Genomic DNA, 22,657 nt, shown 5'->3' on the forward strand with positions numbered 1-22,657 from the left:
TCCATTATAAGGTTTTGTTTAGGTAGGTTCTTTATAGATGTTAAATGATATAAAGGATAAGTTAAGCAGGCGTAGGATTTAACAAGTATTTGTTTCTTTTATCTTCCTTTTTGAACTTACAAATATCAGTTGTATTTAGGTTCAAGGTTTCATAATGCCCACATCTTAATTATGAAGCTTTACACTCACGGTTCGTTGTCACAAGATTTCATTTATTTATCTGTGCTTTAATATTAATAGAAACTATATTCTTATAGTAAATAAATTACATCGTCCCTGGTACCATTCATATTACATCCATTTCATAAAGAAATCATCAAATACACTTAAAGTGAGAAAGAAATTAGCAAGATTCCACGTTATTTCACTGTATATAAATACATTAACAAATAGAAAATTGTAAAGCAGCGTTCTGATTTTATTAGATTTAACATTGACTAGTGATAAAAAAATATTTTACATTTGGTTAGGGGTTTTATATCACTGCCATATTTTCAATTATAATTTTGTAACACCAGTTACATGCTTCTCTGTCTGTTTTGTTTTCTTATCCTGAAATTACCAATATTATACTTGGTTTCAATTTAGTTTATGGCAACTAATGGTTTTATGCATAAAAATACCAAATTGTATCTACAATAGTTAAATAAAACAAACAAATGGAGCTTGCTCCAAGTTTGGTTGGGGATTTTGATATAAAGATTTATTTACATTATTAAAAAATGGAAATAATCCTAATATTTGAGTTTGGTATGATTAAATTCATATTATTGAATAGATTTTGCAATGCTTAATTGTGTTTTGAATTTTTTACATTTTACAGCTTTTTTAAAATTAATGCCACAATTTAACAACCCTGTGGGCCTTCAAAGGTTCTTTGTCTAGAGCGGAAAAAAATAGTTGAAATGTGGTAAATAAATCAACTACTGGCCACATTTTCTGTTTTTCGTAACAGATCTTATTTTTTTATTGAGGAGAGTCAATTTGGGCTTTCCATTTTAGAAAATAAAACAATGACAATATTACAAATAATGAAATTGTTACATCATTCACAGGGTTACAGTCAATATACATTTATACAGAAATACAGGATCTCCCACATCAGTCACAGTGGTCTGAACCGGCACTGGTCTATTATGTGGGCATTAACAGATCAGTGGAACAGGGATATCCCCCTAACTGCACTAATCAGGAGCCAGAGTGGTATTTGGTGGAGGGGGTAGATGTTGGGGGCAGGTGGGAGCAACAGAGGGGAACACACAGTCACACAGGAGAACACATGTGCCAGGACGCTGTAATGGTACAAATGTTTGTTCAACAGGGGAAAATACACGGGCTTACTCTTAGCAGCAGCCAGTATTTGTCCATCAGCAGCTTGCTCAAGTCTCCAAAACACTGGAGATTTGCCTGCTGCAGAATTCACAAACTAAATGGGCTTGAAAATGTCAGTCTAAGAACATTTGAAACACATCAGTAGAGGGCGCCATGCTGCTTCCCGCTGCAGCTGTTAAACTACACAACATGAGGCTGACTTCTTTATAACATGGATCGGCTCATGTTTATCATGTAACTGTAACACTCAGACTTTACCCTTTTCCTCCGTCCTTTAAAAAATGACACACTGTAAAGGGAAGGCTGAGTAGTTATGCTTTGCATCCCAGATGTAAAGATTAAACTAATTGTTTTGCTACAGAAAAATGTAGTTCGAAAATGTGGAAAGCAACCATTGACGTCGGAGCCAAAAGGCATTTTGAAAAAAAAAAAAAAGTAAAAAGCTTTTTTAATGAGTGCAGCAGGAGAATATGTATGTAAATTAAGCAATGTGCACAATTATCTTTTATATATATGTATATATTTACAAATCACCAACTGTCTGAGTAATCATCAAATAATAAAAATATCCAACTACATCTCTTAATTTTGATATCCATTGCCGTTTGAGGGAATCATTTCACTTACATCAAATATTCTGTCTCATTTCAGAGGAAATAAAAAAATAATTACAGTGAAAATTCCTTCAGAAATATTCTTGCCATAAATGTGTCACAGATGAATCAGAAACCTCATTTTTTATACATTTTAACACTCTGTATTCAGTTGCTTAAATTAAACATAAGGGGCCCACTGTTCAATGTGCTCCCTAAACTGCAACAATGTAGAGTTGCAAGAATTAGATTACTTTTTAAAATTTTACAATGCAAATATTTTTTTTCTAATTTCATAATGCAAATCTGAAATTTCAAATGCAAAACCAGCAAAAGTACTTGCCTTGCAAAAAAAAAAAAAAAAAAGAATAGACAGTAAGCAGAAGGGATTACCCACAACCTCTTTAAGGTAGTTCCTTAAAATAAATGTCAAGAATAATTGCTTGATTAATAACTCAAAGTCTTGGCAGCATCCAGAGACAAGCCTCTGAATGAGCCATGATGGGGCTGGAGTAAAGAAATACTGTACCTTGCCAGCCTTTCGCATACTGCAAATTAATTTCTTGCACATTAAGAGCTTTTCCTGATGACGGAATATTTCCCGCACTGTGAGAATACATGCTACATTTTAAAACAAAACTGATGAGCTGGTACATGCTGCGAAATAAAAAAAATAGAAGTGGGAAAAGGTCAGAAAAAACACTAAGTATTGGTGGCATCTAGGTCACAGTACTGCCTCTCACTTTGCTTCCCCATTTTCTGTGGCTCACGATTCTCCCCCTCTACTTTTACAAAGTGTTTCATGAAAAAATTCCAGCGCAATATTTGCTATTATGTATCCTGCTGCAGAGGAAAAGAAAAAAAAATCAATCCCTGTCTGCTTTAAAGTCGGTGGACAGCTGGGGATAAAGTAAGATAGGATGACAGTGGTGGAGTAACTGAGGTTTCTCTCTCTTTTTTTCTTTTCAAAGAGAGTGTTTAGTCCCAAAACTGCCTGTAGTGGGAACATGAAAACTCAGGTCAGCGTCTGAAGGTTTGGTTCAAGTAAACATGAGAAGCATTGTCCAGTCTGGAGGAATCTCAGTGGCACATACCATTAGGACAAGACAAGACACAACTGCTATGCTGTTGAATGTTAATATGCCTGCTGCTGCTGATGCGTTTTAAACACGCCGAGACGGAACCAGACAACTGGCCAAAGCCGACTATGAGTAGATCAGAAGAAGCCGTTTGACAGGTGGTCGACAGGCATGTGTGTTATCAGGAGGACAGAGAGAAGAAATCGGTGCCTGGGCAGAGAAGCTGTGATCGGGGTGCAGCCGCCCCACTGTGACCAGACACATCTGACCGATGGCTCACAGCTGGACACCCATGTCTGTCTGTCAGCTCTCAGGGCAGAGCCCGGCAGGAGCTCGGCATTACTGCTTATCATTTATTGGTCGTGTGCATAAACCCATGTCTGATTTACCATCTCTGAAGAGTCACGGGGTTTTCTTGAACTCCATCTCCCCTTTTTACAAAACTTACAACAGGTTAACAGCAACAACACAAACCAGGACTGGCAGTTCTGTACTCATGTAACAGTTAGTCATCATAAAATAATATACAATGAATGCATACATGTGAAGACAGAAGCTTTTACAAAGTAAAGCTTTATCTACATGGTTTTGTGCATGATTTGTCCTTCAAAAATAAATGGAAAGCAATGGAGGAAGATCCCAAGAGTTGGTAACAAAAATAAACTCAAAACTCATGGGAACAATAGAAATTCAAAAATAGTCATACCAGAATTGCAACAATATAGCACACATTTTAGTTTTTATTCAACAAACGTATGACTGTGACATGACTGTGAATGTAAAACAACTGTGTGGTATCAAAACTTTAATCATTGAAGCATAAACATCCTTTTTTTTAAACAGGAAAACTGGAAGAATACTGAATATAGTACTAGACTAATCGCTGCAAATCAAAGCACTGTGAAATTAACCACTCACTCAGCATGCTATCAAACACAAGATTTGACACTGTTAGAAGCTACCTTTCTCTTTGTGTGTGTGACATGTGAGTGCAACATGTGCAAGTACGCACAGACGGCACTTGAGATAAACACCCTGAAGGAGGATGCTGTAACTGGATTATTTTGTCTTTCTGTAGAGTCTGATGTAAACAGTAGAACCTGTTCTTATTTTTTGTTTTTATCTTTTTCTAAGAATCTCTGCTGGAAGTCAGTTTTGCTATCTTTTTGCACAAGCTAAAACGATGCAGCTAGAGGCAACAACTACTTAAATCCTCCCTGTAGTACCTGTAGTCATTCCTTCAGCTCTTGAACTAATCGCCTAGAATAACTATCTTTGAGTCATCATGTTATGGCAGGTCAAGTGCATCTGATATGTACAGCACAGGATCATGACTAGAGTGTGAAGGGGAAGAGTTCTATTTGGCAGACTGTGAATATTTCACTGAGAAAAAAATAAACTAGTCTTTAGTTAGAGGAAGCATGGCAAGAGGGATTCTTCAATACAAAATATCAACATTAAAAATTTCTCTCAGTGAGAGAAAAGTTTTTCCCATTTTCTGTCGAGCCGATTTCACTGCAAGATTTGTCCATTTCACTGATTGTGGTTTTAACATCAGTCTATGCCACAAGTTGTCCATTTCATGGTTTGCGTTTCTTTTTGTTTTTTTTCCTTTTTTATTTACCTGTGGTACCAGTTGGGCGTGCATGTCAAGTTCCCCTTTGTCCTCCAAAAGGCCACAGAGATCTCTGCGTTTCCACATGCGGTCCAAAATTTAAAACAAAAGACAATTTCCACACTTTGTTGAAGATCCTCTCCTCAACTCTTCCTTCGTTTCTTTTGTTGCCCTTTTAAAGGGTAGCTTTCCTACTCAGTTCTCTAGTGTACAACCTCATATCATCTATAAATTTAGATAAACTCCTTTCCTTATCAGTTTTTTTTTTCCTCTTTAAAAAAAAATCTTTACAAAATTAGCAGAATAAACAAAAAAAGGGGGGGGTAATAAATGCTGAAACAAATAAAATTGGTGGAAGATTGGAAACTGATTTGCTGGTCACTTCTAACCTCCCGTATTTCTGGCTCTAATGGTGGGTTTGGCTGTGGGCCACCTGGATTCTTCATCACTTTGACTTGCAGCGTCACAGCTCTCCACAACTTATCCCAAGCATGGAGGGAGAGCCAGGGAGGAGAGAGAGGAGGAGAAGAGAGGGAACAGGAGAGGGGAACGTGGGGCTTGATAGCAGCCTGGTGGGAAGACCAGACACAATGCCACACAGGAAAAAAGAAAATCCACTGCATTCTCCACGTCCAGAGCCCTGTCTCCCAACACCTTTTGCCCCCCTCTGCTCCTCTCAGGAGGGTCAAACCTCCACTGACTGAATCTGGTTCATCTGTGCACGCATCATCTGGACGCTGTTCAGGATCTTCTTTTGATGACCTGCTAAAGTCACACCAACCCTCAAGATGTCACTGTGAAGCACAAAAAACACATGTCAGCCTAATGTTACCAATGGCTATATACAATATTTTATAACCAACCTATAAATTATTGATGCATGTATAGAAAACAAAACTGTTAGCACTAATGCTAGAATAAATGAGAATGCCAGAATAAAATCTGAGGTTCCACAAGACTTTGTTTTGAAACCACTATTGTTTGATTTATTAAAAATATGCTTATCTGCTACTTCAGTTCTTTTCTCTCCTGTGATAATTTTATTTTATTTTTTCATAGAAATGTTTCATGACAAGTATAACTTGTCATCTTAAAAATATTTTCCATTGGTTGAGTTTAAACTTATCTCCAAAAGTACATACTTGTTGTAACCTTTCTTCCATCTTATCAGTACATTTTTCTTTTTGTTGTTCTCCATTGGGTTTTCTATGACTCTGTTGTGACATGCTGTAAAAATTATTATATTTAATTGACAGACGTTTTCGCTGATTTGTTGGTGTATCACTTTTTATGGAGCAAAAGTAATGCTTAGATTGACATGCATACATGTTTTTTTTTTTACTACAGCTTACTCTATTTAAAGATCTTTCACTCTATAAAAGTTGTGGCAATGCAAACATTATTTAGTCACAACAGGGCAGCTATTTATCTACTCCTATGCTGCATCTCAGCGGTAACCACATTTGTTGGATTACACATTACCATCTGTTTGCCTGAAAAACTGAAGCTAAACATCTCTGTGGGCTGATCTCTGGCTTGTATTGTTGTACCCTGACAGGAAATGACTTTTGTTGTTTCTGTACAAGCGGGATGATACTTTTTCCAGCAACTTAACCCCATGTGCTCTTTTTCCCTCTTTAAAGTAAGGATCAGTAGGGCCTTGTTTAATACATGAAAAATGCTTTAAAAAATCCCAAGCTTTAAGTTATTGTGCCCACTGTTTAGCGTCCCAAGTCAAACATTATTTGAAAATAGCATCCAGAAATAGCATAAATTACAACAGGCCGCAGAGTCTTGTTTCTGCTAAGATTTAAACCCCAAACCTCTGAACACCCACTACTTTTCAAAGTTTTCTCTTGCACTTATCAGAACTTCAGTGCAGGCCAAGGTATCATTAACACTTACTCCATGGTCATCTGAGACACCACATCAAATGTAGAAAAGTCAGAATTGGCAAAGTTTTCTTTGTACTGGCCCATTTTGATGGCATCCAGCCACTCATCCACAGTGCTGAAGGTGGAGAAGTCTGGGATGCTGCGGTCCAGGAGAGGGAGATGGACCCTACAGGGGACATAAGAGGGATGGATTAAGAATAATAATAGTTCAAAGAGGAAGATCTAACATCATGGTCAGTCCAGACCACCTGCAGACGATTCAAACATGAATTATTATGTTACATTTTCAAAATGTTTGACAGCACGTAGAGAATCCCACAAGCCTAATCCATGAAAAAATATTTTCCAAACTGTTTCCTCATAAAGGGTATTTTCCAAATGAGGTGATAGTCTTCAGGGAGCCAGCGTATTCACTGAGTGTCTGTGGAAAATCTGGGTTGTGGTTCTGCACTATACCGCAAATGAAAGTACAGGCCGGGATAATGGAAATCAGCAAAGCCCTGGCCCTGACAGCAAACTAACACCCAAAGCAGAGATGCCTGAAAATGTTTTGTTTAAAAAAAAACAAAAAAACTGCAGAGCTGCTCCAACCCCAGGGTTGCCTGGAGCATTCGTGGGAAGGTTTGGATCGATCAAACCAAAAGGCTTTAATTTACATAACCGCTAGGCGCCAGGAAAAACAAGAGAAACTGCATTTGGCAAATGTGAAGAGTGCCACAGATGACACTGTCGCAAAAGCACAAATATTTTAGTCAACAATTGAAAGCCTTGTTGCTGACAGAAGCTGAGATGAATCATACACTTAAAAATGTTATCCATATCAGTGCGGAAGAAACCAAAATAAAAAGGCCTGTTTTCTGTGATGCCAATGGAGACATGAATAAACGCACAACCAAATACCTCACGGGGAGAAGAAGGAATCACAAAAAGGAGAAAAGCGCAGCCTGAAAATACAAAGACTCAGCTTGTGTTTTACTTACCCTGAAGATAAAGGAGTCATAGCTTTCAGTGTGTTCGGATTACGGATCATCTTGTCGAGGTTGTTAACAATCTGGCTAAACTTGGGACGGTTGTTACGGTCCTTCTGCCAGCAGTCCAACATGAGCTGGTGCAGCGCGTTGGGACAGTCCATCGGCGGGGGCAGCCGGTAGTCCTGCTCTATAGCATTAATGACCTGTGAGGGGAGATAAATCACTTTAAGGAACATATCACATATCAAAACATGCAGTTTCCCACAAAAAATAAATAAATAAATCTATTCTAAATTTGGAGTTATTAGTAACAATTAGTTCAGGTATTGTTTTATGTATTCATTAATTGTCTGACTTATTCACATGTTAATATAACACTAGTGAAATATTTGCAACTAATTCACAGCTTCTTTAGTAAATAAAATTATTTAAAAACTAATTTTATATTTAGGTTATCTTTGTCCCATATTAAAATTTGTTTAAGTATGTGAAAAAAATTAATTTGATCAAAAATAAATTAATTAAACAAAAACTGAACAAATCGGTAAGGAAGCAAAAAGTTTTTAACAACACTTTATGATGTGACACAGATGCCTACTTGTCTTACTCACTTTTCAAAATGCTTCAAACAAGAAAACATATCATTTAAGTAAAAGAAAAAAAAATTAGAATGTCAAAATATAATTGATTTCTAGTGTAGTTTCAAAATTACCTCTGGTTTTAAGCAGTTTATTTCAATTTTTTAATTGTTGTTTTCAAAAGAACCAATAGAAAAAATGCTGTAGAGTTAACTATATGTTCCATTTTCCTGACACACGACTTTGATAGTGAGCACACTGATATCAAAACCTGTAAAAATACAGACTAGGTGTTTTTTTCCTTTTTTTAGCAACATACTCTGTGCTAAAAATTTGATAATCAAACACCTTTTAAAGTGTATTTAATTTTTAGTTCCCATAAAGCCACTTTACAGGTCTGACACTTGTATACAGAGGTAGAGCATAGTTAACAGAGAGGAACAACCCCAAGCACACTTGCAGGAAGGGCACACAATCCCCTGCTCATTATCAGGGTCATTAAAGAAACTCCATTCAGACGCAGATTAATCTTATTCACAAGACCTCCAAACGAGGACCCCGATGGAGCAGAAACACTATCTGGAGCTGCTAATATGATAACCGTTGAGGTTCTCAGTCCCTCTTAGCACATTAGTGTTCTCACTTTCAATTTGAAACTATTTTCATTATCTCTCTCCCTATAATTTGCTCTCTCCTTCACTACCCAGAGGGAAACAGAAAATGGAGACTCCAGTCAAGAGCAGAAATTGTCCACTGAACACTGCTGTGCATTTCAAATGATCTGATTATGTCTGTGTGTAAAGTGTGGGGGAATTTTCATATAATTGTGTGTCTCCTTTCTCGTGTGTTTAGCCAAGAGAAAGGAGACACCATTGACAAATTTTATCTCAGAGGAATTTGAGGCTTTATTAGAACGCAGCGAACCAAAAATATATATGTGCGCTGAGAGTTGGGGAATAAATGTTTTAGGGTGGCCCCTAGCCTAAAAAAATTAACAGCACCAGTGAAAATGACAGAAAGCTTGTTAAATACGTACGTCTTGATTGGTCATGTCCCAGTAAGGTCTCTCTCCGTAAGACATGACTTCCCACATGACAATCCCGTAGCTCCACACATCGCTAGCTGAGGTGAACTTCCTGTACTGGATTGCTTCGGGAGCAGTCCATCGGATAGGAATCTTCCCTCCCTGTGAAAATGAGGGGAATGACCCAAGTGAGGCAAGTGACACCGAAACCTGACCGCCGCAGTCTGGAGAGACACTATTCACAGAAACAATACTAATTGTAATCCAAACTGCGAGGTGAATATAACAAAACTCTTAGGAAAGAAAGTGTGGTTCATGGAATTTTCTAGCCAGAAGACGGATGAGGAAAACAAGTGGAGAGATGACATTTGTCCTGATAGGGGGGAACAGAGTGGGAGGGCACTGTGGCATACGTCAATCCCTGGTTTAGTCCTTAAAATTACACGGGAAAAAAAAAAAAATAAATAAATCCTTCTGGCAGAACTATGCAAAGAGTTGTCAAGCAAGGACTCATTTCACTTACTTTAGAAGACTGATAATATCCACCAAAATCAGTTGAGTGTGTATACAAGGTAAGAGTTCAAATATTTTATTACCAGAGCACTTGTGTACGTAGGATCTGATGTATCGTCCTCCAAGAAGCGTGAGAGACCGAAGTCTGACACTTTGCACACAAGGTTGCTGTTGACCAGGATGTTCCGAGCAGCAAGGTCACGATGCACATAATTCATGTCAGCAAGGTACTTCATGCCCGAAGCAATGCCACGTAGCATACCAACAAGCTGGATCACAGTGAACTGCCCATCGTTTTGCTGAGGAAAAGATATATTAGGTCATAAATTATTTATAGATCAAAAGGAAAACAAATCTCTTAATACATGAGGCTCACATGACAATACTGTACTGCAGTAAACTTAAAAAGGATAAATCTCAAGGTGAAATTTGATTCAGTGACAGACAACTTCTGGGGTTGCTTGAAAAAGTATCTTATTGGGTTTTAATGGCATATCTGAGTATTTATGTTTAGATTTTTTTTTTGATATAACCTCAGAAAAAAAACGTTATTTTTATTTTATTTTATGCAGGGGCAACTATACTATCAGTCCACAAAATGCACTGGTTTCATGGTTGCAGTTTAACTCTTCTTTTAAACACATTGGAATTCTAAGCATATGCTGCATTATGGAAACAATGATATTTTGTTACAGCATTTTATAAAGAGTCTTTGACAATGTTCCTCCAGGTTATTTGTTTTTTAGATTATGTGTAAAGTCTGCCTGCTTGAATCAGTTTGTTGGGACTTCAGTATTTATATTGTACTAACAGTGAAGAATTACTAAGCGGTGCCGTCGAGAGCTTTCTTCTCTCCTGTTATGCATTCTAGCATATAAAAACACCATATGGATGTGTTAACAAGGTCAAAAGCTTGATTCTCACCGGGGGTGGCCTTTAACCACCAAACTGCCAGCCATATGCCAGTTTTTAAGATTTTTACTTAGGTTGTCTTGTTTAATAATAACCTTGCAATGGCTCGACCTTTTGATCAAAGTTTTATGCAAAATGTCTTTGTTCGCATCGCGAATCACAATTAAGATATGAATTAAGACATACACCAGAAAAATATGCATGTACTGGAGAGAGCTACAATGATTAGGGTGATGGCAAGTAGGTCTGCCAACGTCAAAGATTTCATCACCAAAGACAGACAGGAAAAATACCAGTGGACATAAAACAGCAACTGTTTTTTATGAAAATAATTAATAATGCCCTTAGTGACAATGACATCTATACCAGTTCACCTCACAAGAAAAGACATTTTGAAACTTGTTTAAAGTTTGATGCCCATTTAAACATTTAACAGGGGAATGAAACAGATTATTTATCTATTTATGATTAGATAAATAATGATAGGATGAGATCATTATTTATCTTCCTGAATTTCAGTGCAGGAATGGCACTGCACTTTATCCTAATATTACCTTCAGTGACAAGATTGAGGAATGAACATATAGTTGGTACAGATCAAACATAATGAAGTTATTTTCAGCACACGTTTTAAGAGGGAATCCTGTCGGTGCTGCACACCAACAGGTTTTGGTTGAGCTTAACTTGCCTCTGTGGGACTAGGCAGGACTAAGCTGGGACTGGCTGTCTGCATACAGCTGTCCCCCTTTCCGTTCTGGTGACGGCTTTATACCCCATGCTCGGGTAGTGTCTGGAGCAGTGGTGCAGCTGTGCCTCCAACTGGGCACACCTGCATTACTTCCACCACCCACCATGATGCAAGGAAACCAGACGACCCCGGATAATGGGGCATGGGAGCATAAGGTTGAGTGTGGACTGACAAAAAAAAAAAAATAAATAAAAAGCTAAAGGTGGAAATAGCAGAGCAGGCGATAAAGGCCCAGACCGCAGCAAAAATTCATACAACCTATTTCTCTTTCTAACATTTTACTCCTCATTAGCTGAGTGGATAACTCTCATCATGCCAAGCTGCCCATCCTTGTGTAGCACAGCAATTAAACAGGATGTATTATTCATGAAACCTTTCTCACACATACACACTAGCACCTAATCTAAAAGCCATCTTGCCATATACTTTAATTGGACCAAATCCCCCTATGTGATTTGGGTCAAGTCAGGGGAAAGACACACCCCTAAATAATGTCAGTAAAGGTCTTGTTTGAGTTTCAAGAAATAACTCATGGAAGTCTGGAGTTCATTCTGTTTATTTTCTAAGCTCATAGGTGGCTCAAGATTCAGTCCCAGCTATGATCTCTCAATCCCCGCTCCATTTCCTCAGCTTGTTTTTTCTACAGCAGTTAAGCCAAACCTTCAGCAGGCAGCTCAGTAGTCTCTACTGCTGCTGTTGCAAACAAACAGCCATCAATTGCTCTAAAAGATACAAATCATGTTCAGAGGCTTTGACACTGTCAGCAGCTGTTGCCAAACTGTCACTGTTGGGTGCTACAAAGCTTTACTGTTGTTTTCAAAACAAGTGGGCTGTCAAATATGTTTAACATGCATCTACATATACAGAAAAACAGCTTTCACTGCAAGATCAGATTCCCCTTGCAAACCAAAAAAAAACAAAAAAAAAACTGATCCTTTGCCTCTCCGAGGTCGGAGGCAGAATGCAAATAAAGGCTCTGAGTGTGAACCCAGGCTCAGCGGTGCGCTGACAGGGGTTTTTATGTTGAATTCAGGATGATGGCTTTGATGTTGTCTTGGAGGAGGAAGTTAATACTGACAACTTGGGATGGTTGTCAGTGGTAAAGACAGTGTTTAGGCATCTTAAGCCTACAGTGAAATTGAATTTTAAAGTAAAAATAAAATAAACAAAAAAAAACAACTTTTATAAATGCTTGATTTCATAGTTTACTGTTTTATGAAACACATTTAAAAGTATTACGGTATTTCATAGACATACACCTTATAAGCTGGCAACTTTTTCACAGTGGACCCTGATTTTTGCCCACCCAACTTTGGAGATGGGTAATACCTTTTAGGTATCACCAAATAATAGACTATTATCCACATCTGCTTTTGTCATCACAAATGACTTCAATCTACTAAAGACCCCCATCTTTTGTGTATCATAAACCGCAGATAAGTCGGAGCCGCAACATTTGGAAACACCTTCTCTTGACATTTTTGGATATAAAATGAAAAGAATCAGCACACAAAATGTGTACAAAGTCTTTCTTCACAGTGAATGAACCTATTTATGAATCATGGAGTCCATTCAGGTTTTTCTCTGTACATTGTCTTTGCACATTAAAAAAGCTAATTTAAAAGCAGTTTCAAATAAATAAAGTGAGAAGGCCTATGTGTAATTCTTAAAAGGCATTCTTACTATGCTTACTGAGAGTGGTTGAATATCAGATATCTCAAATTAACTCTCTTTTAGAAAACACCATGCATCATGAGCCCCCGTTATTTGTACACTGCTCTGCTCATTCACTTAAAAAGCCAACAGCATCAAATAGAGTAGAAGCAAGCATGCAAAACCATCAGAACAAAAGACCTGATTCGATTCTGCAACTATCCCAACACAGTTAGTGATGGGCTGTGGAACATGTCATCCTATAGTGGTTTCATGTTTAAACATATGACATTTATTTTAAGCCTTGAAAAGTATCTGAATGGCATGTAAATGGAGGGTTCTATATAATGTCCCTCGCTGGGGAGATTGTGAAAATTAAAAAATCCAATGAACTCATGAGCACTTTATATTTCATGTCAGGGAGCAGAAGACAAAAAAATAATTAGAATTTCATAAGCATCCATGCGTGGTGCTGCATAATAAGCAGCGAGCCCAAGAGTGACAACAATTCTTCGTTCCACCTGACAAGACACTTTATGAAACAGAGCACAGTAAAGACTGACAGAAAATATTATTGAGAGATGGGATAAAAATGAGCATTTGCAATTGAGTACAATAACTCTCCGCTGGTAATAAGGACCTACTACGGTAAAATTACCTCCAGCAATTGAATTTGATTAATCTTTATTATGCGAGTTGTTGAATTGTGTTCTAGATATTAGTATGCTGTATGCGGAGCAGGACTGATTGCCTCTTGTCAGCTTTTGACAGATAGTTTGAATTTATCTCAAGAGTTGTTTAGTGCAGTAGAATATGCTAGACAGAGTTGTCATAAACTCATTATGCTGAGATCATTGAATCATCTCTTTTATTCTCGTCAAAGCACAAGCTTTGAACAGAGACCTCCACGCTTCAAAGGAGGCAGTTTTTGAGGCCAACACTGTTGTTAGAGCTATCATTACTCTGTAGAGCTGTAAAATTGTTAGTAGTAAAAGTAAAAGCATAAAAACTGCTATAGGGGAAAATTTTCTGGTTTCTTACTCTCAGGAAGGTATCAAGGGATCCATTCTCCATGAATTCAGTGATGATCATTACAGGACTGCTCTTGGTAACCACTCCTTCAAGATGAATGACGTTAGGATGGTCAAACTGACCCATGATGCTGGCCTCGCTCAGGAAGTCTCTCCGTTGCTTTTCCGTATAGCCAGACTTCAGGGTCTTTATGGCCACAAACATCTCTCTTTTTCCGGGGAGTTTTAAGTTGCCGCTGCACACTTCCCCAAACTCCCCTGTTAAAAAGTAACATGGAAAATAGATCAATTTATAAATCCCCCATAATTAAATGTGGAACTAGAAATACGCAACACCTACACCAACTGCACCTACTTTGACTTAGCTATAGCTTTGGAAAATGCTTTATTCCAATCATGGTTCAGTGAGATTTCTTCCTTACCTGCACCAATGACCTGTTCAATCTTCACGCAGGATATATCAATCTCCTTGGCAAACTCCCTCACTGCCTCATTTGGGTCCTCATACGTGAATGGATCAATGTAAATCTTCATTCCTGGAGACACTTGGAAGACAGGAAAGAGCCACTATAATATTTAATTGATGTGGTCATGCTAGCAGACCTATGGGCCAGACAGTCAAATGCAGTGAGATTCAGCAATAATTCATTCATGTTCCATTTCCACAGTCCTGTGCAATTATGGGATATTTTTTTTTCTAAGACATAAAGGTAATGAAGGCTGGAAGATGGAGGAGGTACTGTAATTACAAACGGTGGTTATGACAAGTACCTTATGGCCACTGTGTGTGGTTATTCAGTCAGCAAGGACATGGCACCTTCAGTCATCTTATCTGTGATTTAGTGGGTTAATATATATATCATCTCCAGTGAGCCACAGTGCCATTAACACTCAGGAGAGGAACCAGGGTCCTGTATTGGCATCGTTCAACTCCACCTCTAGAAATAAATTGGCTGTCCTAAGCTGCAATGCCAGGTAAATTGGCTTACGGTGGCCTTTAAGTGTGTGGGGACTTAAGTGTCCTGAGTTTTAAATCCGATTATACTGCACATACCTCCACATCAGACCTGAGGCCATCTGAATGGATGCACAACTCACACATGGTCGGCTGCAGTGCAAGAATAGCATGCACACTGCCTCAAAACCTGGCAGACTGCAGCGAGAAAACATGCTGCAGAAATGGAACAGATGGAAAAGATCTTGCCCGGTGCAACCCCCCATTACTAAAGCCCACAATCTCTTCTCAAGCTGAAGCACGGTTCAAAAGACCACCTTCCTTTAATGGCAAAGACCACCATAAACAAGGGCAAAAGCCTGAACTGTGAGTGGTGTGAGAACAGGATGCACACAAGACACGTTGGCTTCTGATAATATCTGTGAAATAGCCAGCTATTTACTGGCACACTCTTGACTGTAGCTAAGACTGGAGTCCTTTGCACTGCCTGACTGAATTCTGCTGAGAAAGTTATTGTCTTATGGGTGAAACTGACTTACTAAAGAGGAGAGTGCTGAGACAAAAGTGCTGAGACAAAATTACACAATTGTATAAATTCAACAGTTAAAAAAAAAAAAGATCTGTTAATGGGGTCAGACGGAAATATCTTTCTTACAAAATTATCCATGCATTAACGTCACTGAAACTCTTTCTGAACTATAAGAAGGAAGAAAATCATTGAGTAACTCCACTTATTCACCAAATTCCTTTGAAATTTTTTTACAAAAGCAAATGACTCATGTACATTAGTAGTCTAACGGCCTTTAACATAAGTGAAGACTGACCTATTTCTAACATAATGGAATTAGTTGACTATGAAATGTGATGCCTGGAACACACAGCTGAACACAAATCTTGTTGTTAAGTCCGCACCCTAAGTGAGCGGAATCAAATAATGGGAAAGATTTCACAAAGGTGCAGGCCAGGGGTAGTGAACGGCCGCTGTGCAGGGTCCGCAGACAAGGACAGCAGCAAGCAAGGTGGTAGCCATGGAGACAGGTGTGTGAGGCTGTTGCGCGCTGGATGGGTGCCACAGGGATAAACTGCGTGACACGGCAGTCATAGATACAGGTGTGTCTAATCCTGGAGCGGAAGCTGTTGGTGAGAGTGAGCGGAGATGAGCGGCGGTGGTGGTGGTGGTTTACTCACTGTGGCCGCTGGTGTAGTGCTGCAGTTTGTCTGTGTATTCTGAATCACCCCTGTCAAAGCCACGCCTCCTGGGGAAAAGACAAAGAACTCTAGCGCTGGCTCAGAGAGAGGGAGTAAGGAGGGGGAGAACACATGAATCAAACACCCCCAGGTGTAGCTAAGCTGGAGATAAATCGGCTAAAACCAGAATAGAGGGTAGAAAAGGGGTTTTTTGTTTTGTTTTATTGCTGCACAAAAGAAGGCATTTACACCAGCATACCACACAAACATAACTAGATCTTTCTTTTTAGAACCTGCTTGGTTTTAGTGGATGCATTAATTGTGTCGCTGTGGTAATTATTGTATAGTTAATGCATAATTTCCTTTTTTTTCCAATATGCATGTATTTTTACAATCTACAGTCTAAAGACAGAGTATTAAAAACAATGTACTGGTGCATGTCAGTGAATTAGATTATTTAAAAATAAATGAATTTATATTTAATATTATTAAAAAGGCAAAAATCATATACTACCTTAATTTTGCACAGATTGATATTTTTAACATTTATATTTGTGCACATTTTTGATAATTATGGCTTGCAGCTAAAATAAATATCAAAACATTAAAAAAATGACATTAAGAAATCATTTTTAAAGTATATGTTTTATGTTGAAACCTGCACAATTAAGAAGACTGTTGATTTACAGTTTCCCAGGATGCAGTTGTTAAGCGTATCCACAATGTAATTGCTACAGAAGCTGGCTGTTCACAAAATGGCACATTTTAGCATATACAGTATATAAAAAGTTCAGTGAAAGAAAAACGAGGTAGAAAAAAATCCACAAGCAACATATAGAACGTTTGCTCATAGATAATGTCCTTCTTTGTAGATTTTTAATATTTTTTAAATAACTCTTAAATAATAGAAGCAGACCTTTTCATTTTGTCTTTCCAACACAATCTTTATTATGTCAGTTTGAAACCATAACCTAAGACAATGAGTTACTCCATATGTAAAAGCCTTGGGGAAATCTGCAGCAGTAACACTGTAAGGTTAAGGAATTTATCTTGCACATACTTTTCAGACTTAGAAATGCTGCACAGGTGCAGACCTGCACTGTCAATATAACTGGCCCAAGTGGGAACTGAAATCCAAGCCAGAATACATGAAGATTTAATACTTCTGCAACTGAAGTATCCGCAGAGCTTTAATTTTTAAACACCAAGACTTTTAAATGTACTGAAAACTTTTGAACCGAGGTAGTTTTATTTGTTCAACAAAAAAGCAGAGGGGCAAAAACGAGAAAACGACAAAAAGTTAAAAAGTTCACACAAGCTGAAAAGTAAAGTGGCATTTTTAGCCATGTTTTTTTTTTTTTAAGACAGAATGGACTCACCGGTTACAAACGATGATGATGACAACCAGAGCAATGAGGAAAACCAACCCAGCAGCTGCTGAACCAATGATGAGTGGAAGTTTCTCCTGAATGCTTGTGTTGTATTCCTCTACAAAAGAAGAAACACAGAGATAAGCATAATTCCATGCATGCACATACACACAGTCACACAGATCCACAAGCTGAAACATATGGGAAAGCATCTGAGCCTCTGCAATGGGTGGCAGACAGACATACGGCTGGGCGAACCATTGAGCATCTTGGCATCACTGCTGGCTGCACACAACATTTTACAAACCGCATCGAATGTGCTCCGATGCTGCAGATATGGACAAATCATCTGGCAGAAAGTGTGTGAAGTGAAGGAGGAAGAGAGCATATTTGGATGAAAAGCAGACTGGTCACACAGCCAGGAATGAGAAGCTTGCGACTAAATGGGCACACAGAGACAGAGAAAGCTTTTTTGTTTGAGAGTCACATACATTTTTTTTAATTATTTTTAAAATGTTTTATATGGGATTTAAATGATGAATTCAATGCAACTAATTAAACTTAATAAAATGTTCATGTCATTACTTCTGAAAAACTTCATCTGTCCTCTCTGTTTCTACTTTGCTGGAACTGTTAAGTTTTTTTTTTGTTTTTTTGTTTTTTATGTTTGTAGAACTGTTATTCACTTTAAACTGTATCAGCAGCATTTTTCATGCAACTCAAAATCACTTTTAAGTGGAAGTTGAACACACTTAGCACTGTACGCCCTCTGTTTACAAAATATTTCCAGTTCTGAGTCAGTCTGATATTTTGTGTGTGCTGGGATCTGTGTGCGCGGCAGCATCACGGATGTTCCTGTGAGAGTTCAGGCTAATGATGGCTCTAGGCTCTGCAGGCTGATGGAAATGAGATGTTCAGAGGGGAATACCCAGACATAGCTCTAACATTAACCTACTTGACTGATGTTTACTAAATGTAAGCCATGTTTTAGATAACAAGACAAATTCAATCTGATCTCTAACACAGTGGTTGTTGTAAAAAAAATTAAAAAACATTATTAGTGCTTGATCTAATTATTCAAACTACACAATAAAATAATATGATAAACAGCACTATGAAAAAAAATATTTATCCCTTACATATTCATTCTGCTTTTGTTTTTTTTTGTCAGATTTACACATTTCAGACCAACAGGCAAATTTCAGACAACGATAAGGAAAGTAAACAGCAACATATCAGGCTTTCACTTCTTAAGCTAGGAAAGCTGTGCAATCCGGCCTGACCAAGTGTGAAAAAGTAATTACCTCCTTGATAAATTATGCATCACAATTGATTGACAACAATTTTGAAAAGCTGAGTTCCATTTTGCTAGCCACACCCAGGAACAAATGCTTCTAGACCAGATAAGCCAGAAATGAATTATACAGAACCTGTCTGACAACATGAAGCAGGCAAAAAGAAATAAAAAAGCCACAATCTATGCAAAAAAAAAACACAACAACAACAAAAACTGAAGCAGCTCAGCAAGTCAATGTCTGAATGGTTTGTGTGCAGTGGGTCATATTTGCTGTGTCTGGATATCACACACTGTATGACCAAACCTGTTATACGTACAGTTTTATCATCAGGTTTTGGGTCTTACAAGATAATTTTTTAGATTAAGGGGGCAAATTCTATTCACACACAACAAAATTAGCTTTTTTCTTATTTTTATGTTATTACCTCAAATGACCTAAATACGTATTTGAAAACTGTTTTTTTTCTTTTTTTTATTGGAATTTGATGTAAGTATAACAAAAAGAAAAATAAAACATACAGGAAATCTATCACTTCACAAATACTTGTTTACAGCAGAGTAATTGTTTTAGAGTACTTGTGCTTTTTCCAACACATAATGCGTCCTTCTCAGTCCTGCAGCTGTCTGAAATCTTACTGCCCTACCCGGTGTGTTGAAAAGCCAAGGATGAAAGGTGATAAGAACTCTGCGTGCTGCAGTGAGGAATGGCTGAATTCTCACCCTCCGTCATGGTCTGGAAGTACAGTTTGCCACTGTAGCGTCCAAACCCAGCTACAGTGCGGGCCCGGACCTGGAAAACATAGATGCTCCCAGACTTGAGGCCACGGATGACTGCCGTGTTGGTCTGGCTTCTGATGGTGGTAGAGTTATACTCTGATTGATCCTGGGGGCAAAAAAAATTCAGTAAGTTTCAGTGGACAATTATGAAATTGTGCAATTGCATAAGGTAATTATTTTCAAATGCTCAATAATGCAATTGTACATTAGGGGCCCAAGCTAATGATAGAACTCACATTTAAGGTATTTTTTTTAAACAACTAAAACAATTAGTTTTTATTATGAAGGGAAACATTGAGAGGCTGCTGTTAGGAAAGTAGACTGGGTGGCAGTTTGAGGTCAGGTGGATCCTCTGAGCTACGTGTGATGATCAGAGCTATATTCCACTGCCATACTTTCCCTCTCCAGAATGTTGACATGTTTGAGAGCAGAGACTGGGACATTTTTAGCGGCTTCCTTCAATACGCTTCTCAGCATACACTTCTGAGTCACAACAGGAGCTGGGACAATTGTTTTGACAGCTCTCTCCAGCAGTGTCAGTAAGAGGAATGATAGTCAAAAGGCAAGCAACAGACAAAAGCTTGAGAAACTACATAAGTGCTTCTCCTCGTGTGTTTTCTTATTAACTGACATGCTGGAGTACACACACATTTGCATCTGTGAGTGTTCTTTTGAGAAAGTATGCTGATTCGGAGGAGCTTGCCCCTCAAAAAACTATTTTTACATCAGTCAGCGTACCATTGTTTCAACCACAAGTCTCAGCACATCAATCCCCACTGGCCCTGCTGTGGGGCTGAGTGTGTTTTTTTTCTTTCCCAGTGACTGACCGTGATTGTAATTGGAGGAGAACAAGCAGAGGTTTGAAGCAATATTCAGAAGCTACATGCCTCCAAGGATCTGCTGCTAAGCAATTGAGCGGAGAGAATTCACATTTAAAATACACTAACGAAACGATCCAGCTCTTAACAAACTAACACTATATTTAGCTTGATAAGAATAAAAATAAAATACATGGTCTGTGTTTTATGTTCAATAATGACTGGATGAAGCATTTGCAACATGTACTTGAATGGCCAAAACTACCTTTTCATAATACTGTAGTTCATAGTCCAAGATGACACCATTTGGCTGATCTGGCTGAGACCAGGAGAGGGTGATGCTGTCCACAGTACGGCTGACCTGGTGCATTATAGACACAGTAGATGGAGCTGTGAAGACACAAAAGCAGAGTGTTACCTGAAAATTAAAAAGTACAATCAGCTTAAACTCCACAGTCACACTGAGAGAATCTATCTCATATTTAATCTCATAACCAAACAAGAGTTCTGGAATGCTCTAAGCCCATACAACATATAATAATGTGTAGGCTCCAGCTGGAGCATCAAGGGTAGAAATTAGGCTTACAAGTCACAACAGTGGCAGAACCACATAAGCAGGCACATGGGACTTCCCGATGTGAAATGCGACTTTGATGAGATGAATATATGCTTGTCATGGTGATAACAGAGTGCGTTCCTCTAATATTATTCAAAAAACACCAGACCACCATGTAAAGGAAAGTGGATCTTGTTATTTTACACACACACACAAAAAAAACAAGCAAACAAAACAAAAACCACAAAACAGTATCATAAAAGCCAAAAACAAATACATGTTTGTGTTGATTAGGAGAACTCTCATTTAAACTTCATGCTGATTTGCTTTTTATCCCAAAAGAACATCATCCAATAGCACTGATAAACTAGTATAGTCAAAAGAGTTACATACTTTAAAATATTTCTGGGACTAAAAAAGAATCCTAACCACTGCGTAAGAAGCAACCACACAGCACTGTCAAACTCTATTAAAGTCATTTTTAAAATATTTATGAATTTAAACATCTTAAGATATTTTTAATTGTACATTATTAATGAATAGATCGTTACTGTAAAATACAAACACAAGCTAATTTTTAGACTAAAAGTAAAAAGGAGGTTTTTTTTTAGGTTGAACATCATTAATTTATTGTACTCGTTTTATTTTGTCAAATATGAATGTGAACTAAATTTTACAAAAATGAAATTTTTTTGGTTTTTAGATTATTTATGGAACTATTAACAATATTTATTAGAATCTCATTTTTGTCATAATACTTGCTATGCTAGCAATACTTGCTAGAAAACATCATCATGGGTGGTCTTCTATAGTCTTACACAGCCAAGTGACCTTAAATATTGTCAGGTCAGACAAAGGCGTGATCACCCCAAGTTGTCCAGCAGCCATTATGATTAGTTCAGGGTGCCACAGGTCAACTTAAAGCTAAGAGAGGCTGAGGATAAAAAGCTCCGTCTGGGAGCTTGGCAAGGCCTGTAGACCTAAATGTCTGAGCCTCTCTCTGTGTGTGAATAAGTAGGGTGGGTTGAGGTGTCAGGGAAGGAGGGGTATTGGGCAAAATTTATGTACACCGAGCCCCACGCTCATCAGTTTCAGGCCCATGCAACTCACACACACTGCCCTCAGCCAGCAACAGAGTTACTCCCCTGAGTCCAAGCAATAAAGTCAGAAGTCTCTCCCTCGGCACGCGTTCTCTGTTGAAAATCCATTGACTGGAAAACTACAACTACCACGCCTCTATAATATAGGGCTGTGAAGTTGCAAGAGTGTGGTTGTTATATAATTATCTATAAATTATGCACATGATTTTTAAAATACCACCATGTAAAGGAAAGTGGATCTTTCATAAACTGACTGCATACAAGTATTGGGAGAAAATGTGTCCTTAAGTTGTGTAAAGAAGAAAAAGAAAAGGAAGTTATTTAAGTAACCACAGTGACTCAGATCTAATAATAAAACATCTGTCAGCAAAACTTTGCGTGTCCTTCCACTAAAACAAAACCCTCCGTCTAGCATAATAAATTGTGATCTCACATAAAAGAGGCTGGAAAGTCACTGAGTATGTTATGTGCAGCTGCCGGAAAATAATAAACTGAGACTCTGTTATTCATTTTAGCGAAACACTCACCAAGATACCCTGTAACTCTTTAGTGTTTGGCATGGTGATCCAATCCAGGAGTCAGAGGTACAGCAATGTTTACAGTGTGCAGTCAGGACACCAGCCTGAGGAATCTCATCCGTCTCAAACTACTC

At 38.1% G+C, this 22,657-nt stretch overlaps 1 protein-coding gene across 4 annotated transcripts in view; it reads right to left on the minus strand.

The window, feature by feature from the left end:
• Positions 1 to 935: 935 nt before the first annotated feature.
• Positions 936 to 22,657, minus strand: part of ephb2b (eph receptor B2b) — a 129,815-nt gene continuing 108,093 nt past the window's right edge. The window contains exons 6-16 of one of the 4 annotated variants that reach the window (XM_015012588.2): positions 20,615 to 20,739; positions 19,475 to 19,637; positions 17,467 to 17,575; positions 16,088 to 16,155; positions 14,367 to 14,489; positions 13,955 to 14,202; positions 9,684 to 9,899; positions 9,100 to 9,249; positions 7,495 to 7,688; positions 6,525 to 6,680; positions 936 to 5,413 (exon numbers count right to left, since the gene is read on the minus strand). In XM_015012588.2, coding sequence (XP_014868074.1) covers positions 5,305 to 5,413; positions 6,525 to 6,680; positions 7,495 to 7,688; positions 9,100 to 9,249; positions 9,684 to 9,899; positions 13,955 to 14,202; positions 14,367 to 14,489; positions 16,088 to 16,155; positions 17,467 to 17,575; positions 19,475 to 19,637; positions 20,615 to 20,739 — 1,661 coding nt within the window. In that variant the 3' untranslated portion in view covers positions 936 to 5,304. The remainder of the gene's footprint in view (positions 5,414 to 6,524; positions 6,681 to 7,494; positions 7,689 to 9,099; positions 9,250 to 9,683; positions 9,900 to 13,954; positions 14,203 to 14,366; positions 14,490 to 16,087; positions 16,156 to 17,466; positions 17,576 to 19,474; positions 19,638 to 20,614; positions 20,740 to 22,657) is intronic. The other 3 variants (XM_015012591.2, XM_015012589.2, XM_015012590.2) reach the window with 3 other exon arrangements.

The sequence above is a fragment of the Poecilia mexicana genome, unplaced genomic scaffold (assembly GCF_051168715.1).
Source record: "Poecilia mexicana isolate PSO_F unplaced genomic scaffold, ASM5116871v1 scaffold_5, whole genome shotgun sequence".
NCBI classification, from domain to species: domain Eukaryota; kingdom Metazoa; phylum Chordata; class Actinopteri; order Cyprinodontiformes; family Poeciliidae; genus Poecilia; species Poecilia mexicana.